Here is a 4,567-nt window from a genome sequence, read left to right on the forward strand (position 1 = left end):
CGGGGACCGGACCAACTCATGGTAGGTACATGGGATGCCTCTCCTCCTGCATGAATTGTACGAGTTCCATGCTCCGAGTATTGTGGGATGAGGGATCGGCAGCCAATGTGTAACGATGGACCTGGTTAAGCCCAGTCAGTCAGTTGTCGTTCTACTGTATTGGGTAGAAACCCTTAATAGCTTTTAAGAGTGCATTAACAATGCGTATTACCGTGCTATCCATGCATACAGAAGTAATAAAGTACATGTCCTGTGTTTCCTCCAGGCCTATGAGAACGAGGTTCGTGCCCGGTACAACGCCGCCGGTGGGCCCGCCATGAACAGGGAACTACACGGGCTGTTCGACACACTGGCCGGCAGGGACGGGGAGGAGGCTGAGACAGATTCCCCACCCAGGTAAGATTTACAACAATCTTTTCTCGGGATGTTGAGCCTGTCTTAATGGACTACAACAAGACATTTGATCGAATCTTAACAGCTGTTCCAATTTTACTCCCAAAGTTGAAATGTAGTTCGTTTCGATTTCAGTGTCTTTTCTGACTGGACAGTGATTCTTGTCCCTCACAGGTTGGTCCGAGCCCTCACACCACTGCTGACACCACCCACCACCCCACCCCGCGGGGTCAGCGGACACACCCCGTCCCCACCCCGGACCCCAGCACGCAGGCGCGGTTTGTACAGCAGGACCAGGCTCGGAGTGCGCAGCCGCAGATTCGTCGGCAGGCGTTCACCCAGGATCGCAGCCCGGCTACTGCGCAGGTCACGCCGGATTGTCGCCAGACAGCTGGTCTTTACCCTGTAAACAATGTTACTAACGTTAGCAGTCAGGGGGACGGGGTTTGTGTTAAAGATTAAAACATCAAGGTTGTACGAAATATAAAAGACTTCTAAGACTATGTATGCTGCAAAAGATTTACATGTATGTGTACATATGATCGCTACTGATACAAGTGACTATGGTAAATACATTATGTATATGGATTCTATAGATGTGTTCTATGTGTATATTTAAAGTATGTATATAACGGGAAGATGTACAGAGTGGAACTATTTCTTGTATAAACTACAACTCCATTGCATATTGCAATAGTATGGATTATTTCATACCACTTAACATAATAAACATATGAATGTCCATGGCATGGTGATGGAGAGAAAATAAAATGGTCTAATAAGTCACTCTGCATGTTAGTGTTTGTGTGTTTATCTGAGACATAATAACATAAAGCAGCTTACAAGGTTTAGATCCCACTACATGATTACACCTGCATTCAACATACTCCTGCTAACAGCACTCCATCAGAATAGCTCATCCATGCAGAAGTAAGAAATTACATAGTACTGTACCTGCATGACTGTCAAAACAGATCGTCGACACAGAGGTAATAAGTATCATACGCGTGCACTAGCAATCAATTAATGGGCACTAACTAACTCGACTCAACAAAAATTAATCTACACTGAAGCTCATAGTAATCGATCCCCAAACTTCACATATGTCAATACATACCATGAATATCGGATCATTACAGCAGTAGTTAAGATTACTTTCAGTATCTCATTAAAGAGAAATAAAGCCTCGATCTGATAAGAATATGATATGGGGTTCTTCTATGCATCATTAAAGATAAGTAACGTAGTCTTACTGCTGCAAATAAATCCTCATTTCTTGCCTTAGAACGCTAGCAGTGAACCTAATTTTCTGTGTGTAAATTAGTAAAATGAACAACGCTTTTAATACTGAACTGGACACGCAGTTCATTATGGTAATATAGCGCATATATAACCTGCGGATACTGCAGGGTCAAACATCCTTCAAGTGGTGTTCTATATTTAGAATGCTTTGACAGGGTTCCACACGCTCCACGTTCAACACACTACGCGACACATACAGAAGTATTGATGACCATTGCCACAACAGATATATATGATCTCAGTGAAAGGGTTGTGCGTCCGATAAACGGGACAAGGTGGGCAACGTTATGATATTCCCACTGGCCAGCCATTACGTGCACGAAGATCACCTACCAGCAACCCTTATAAAGTACTGGTAGGAGCCCTGTCAAATCCAGGTCAAATCCAGCTACACACGCTCCAAACAACTACCTGTCGCAAGGTTTTATCCTGAAATGTGGCCCAGATCCACATCAGATATGCTTTCAAGATTAAACCAGAGCAGAGTCGAAATGTGTCGTGATACAGTGTGGCATTGTACTATATACATGTGCAACATTTCAACCGACGAGACTACGAATCATACTACACATACTTTACACAAGCACATCGTGGTCAATGTTTTGATGTCAGAAGCATACGGACAAATAAATGTCTTTGGAAAACCACCTGTATCTTGGTATCACACTGAGAACTTCGCAAAACAGTGAACCCACCCTATTCGAGACCATGCCACTGTTATTAGTTGTCCAATTAGGACTAATTACTGTACATGTGTACAAGCTCAGACTAGTAGTGTCCCCATGCGATCGTTTTGTATCGTAAACATTTGTCACGCCCACCCGGAAGCGATCTTTGTCCGGGCACGTTTCTGCCTAACTAGTCCATCTGGCAAGAACGGGCCCAAACAAGCCCGGGAAATCCACCAGTGCGCTTGCGCAATAACATTACCGCCAACTGACGTCAAACAAGCAGCCAATCAGAGAAGAGTTCGCGGGCGCGGGAACCCTATATAGGAAGTAGGTTGTGTTAGAGAAGACCAGACCCACATCTACTACAGGTGGACTTCAAGGAGCCGCGAGGCCAGGAGAAAGTGATCTTCGGCTGTTCAACGTTTCTTCAAGCGCCGTTCTTGACTAATTCTACAGAGGTAAGCACTTTGAAAATTTCTGAATGGCTGGGACTTGCTAGGGATGATTAAAAAACGATCTTAGTCATCTTTTGTTTTACTTGTTGACATACCTAGTACCTGACATACTCATACACAGTCTCTGGTAGTGGCACGTCGTATCTAATAATATGACCGTCGCATTGCGACACATGTTAAGTTTTACATAACGAGTTTGCTATTACCAACTATCACTCCTTCGTGATTTCCTTGATGTGCTGATTTAACGTAGAATTTGTATCGTCCGGAATTATCCGAAAACTATATCTTATGTGTTGGAATGTATAGACCTTCCTTTCTTCTTCTTCCATTTACTATAACACATTCTTATGAACTTTCTATTTACAGACACCATGTCTGCCATCGTTCTTTCCGCATTCCGCTTTGAGACACTGAAAGTTCCCAACAAGACGAAAATCAGAGATTTCGTCAAGGACAACAAGTTGGAGTTCGCCAAGGGGAAGGGCTTCTACCAGCTGACCAAACCCGAGACCATCCAGCGCTACAAGGAGGTGGTGGCGCGTCGCAAGACGGACGGAGCCTACGTCAGCGGCGACGCCGTCAGGAAAGTCCTCGGCATTCCTCAAGACGACTCCAACTTCTCCCTGAACAAGAAGAACATCCCAGACTTCGACGTCTTCATCCAGAGCACGTCTTACAACCGCGTCTTGGTTCCCAACACGGAGTTCTTGTACGAGGTGAAGACCAGCTGTACCGCGGTGGACAAGAAGAAGGGGTCTGCTGCTGGGAAGAGGAAGGCCGAGGCAGCTGACGTCATGATTACGTGTAAGAAAGTCAAGGAAGACGAGACGGTCCCTTCTCCGTGTGTCGTTCCACGCTTCCCGCCAGGGGGGCCGATGGAAATCGTCTTCTCCTTCGACACCACGGGGTCCATGGGCGGCTGTATCGCTGAGGTCCGCAGAGAGGTACGTATTTTCGCATTTTTCAGAACTAGAATTAAGACATATTAAGGTCTTGCCCGAACACAGTGTATCGTTAGCATTGCACATCAAAAAAGTTGATCATCTCGCTTTTTTAATCATTCTAACGTTGTAACCACCTGTCCACGCAGGTTCAGGATATCATCCGCCGTCTGCACGCCGACATTCCCGGCATCCGCATCGCCATCTTCGCGCACGGAGACTACCAGGACGCCGCCAGCACCTACGTCACCAAGTGGGTGGACTTCACCACGGACGCCGACAAGCTGTGCGAGTTTGTGCGCACCGTGGAAAACACCCACGGCTACGACGGAGACGAATGCTACGAGCTTGTCCTACGCCAGGTAAGAGTCTTCTTTGAGTTTGTAATCCCTTGGAACATAAAACGATGGAGAGATGTTCTGAACGTATCAACCCATGTCACTTACACTGCTTTCTTGTTGAAAAATATACGTACGATTGTCGGAATGGCAAAAGAGCAAATGGCAGTTGGAATGTAGAGTTAAAAGAACCCCTCGCCACCCTCCAGGTCCGGACGGAGCTGTCCTGGACGCCGGGCACGCAGCGCTCCCTGGTCCTGATCGGTGACGCCGACCCGCACGAGCCCAGCTACGGTCTCAACACGGACAACATCGACTGGAGAGAGGAGACCGACAGGCTTTACAACGAGAACGGCGTGCACATCTATGCTGTCCAGGCTGGCGGGTGAGTCTTGAATCACTGACATCGTGCCTCAGTGGTCCCCCAAGGACAATCTACTCTCTATGCTTCATTCTTAGCATCA

General features: G+C 46.7%; 2 protein-coding genes across 3 annotated transcripts in view; one reads left to right on the forward strand and one right to left on the reverse strand.

The window, feature by feature from the left end:
• Positions 1-4,567, reverse strand: part of LOC118417193 (PH domain leucine-rich repeat-containing protein phosphatase 2-like) — a 53,728-nt gene that overhangs the window by 35,240 nt on the left and 13,921 nt on the right. The window lies entirely within an intron of this gene.
• On the forward strand, positions 2,695-4,521 carry LOC118417194. Its single transcript, XM_035822647.1, has 4 exons — positions 2,695-2,824; positions 3,191-3,768; positions 3,915-4,127; positions 4,313-4,521. Exons 2-4 carry the CDS (start codon positions 3,196-3,198, stop codon positions 4,490-4,492), a joined length of 966 nt encoding a protein of 321 aa, XP_035678540.1. The 5' UTR covers positions 2,695-2,824; positions 3,191-3,195; the 3' UTR covers positions 4,493-4,521.

The sequence above is a fragment of the Branchiostoma floridae genome, chromosome 6 (assembly GCF_000003815.2).
Source record: "Branchiostoma floridae strain S238N-H82 chromosome 6, Bfl_VNyyK, whole genome shotgun sequence".
NCBI lineage: Eukaryota > Metazoa > Chordata > Leptocardii > Amphioxiformes > Branchiostomatidae > Branchiostoma > Branchiostoma floridae.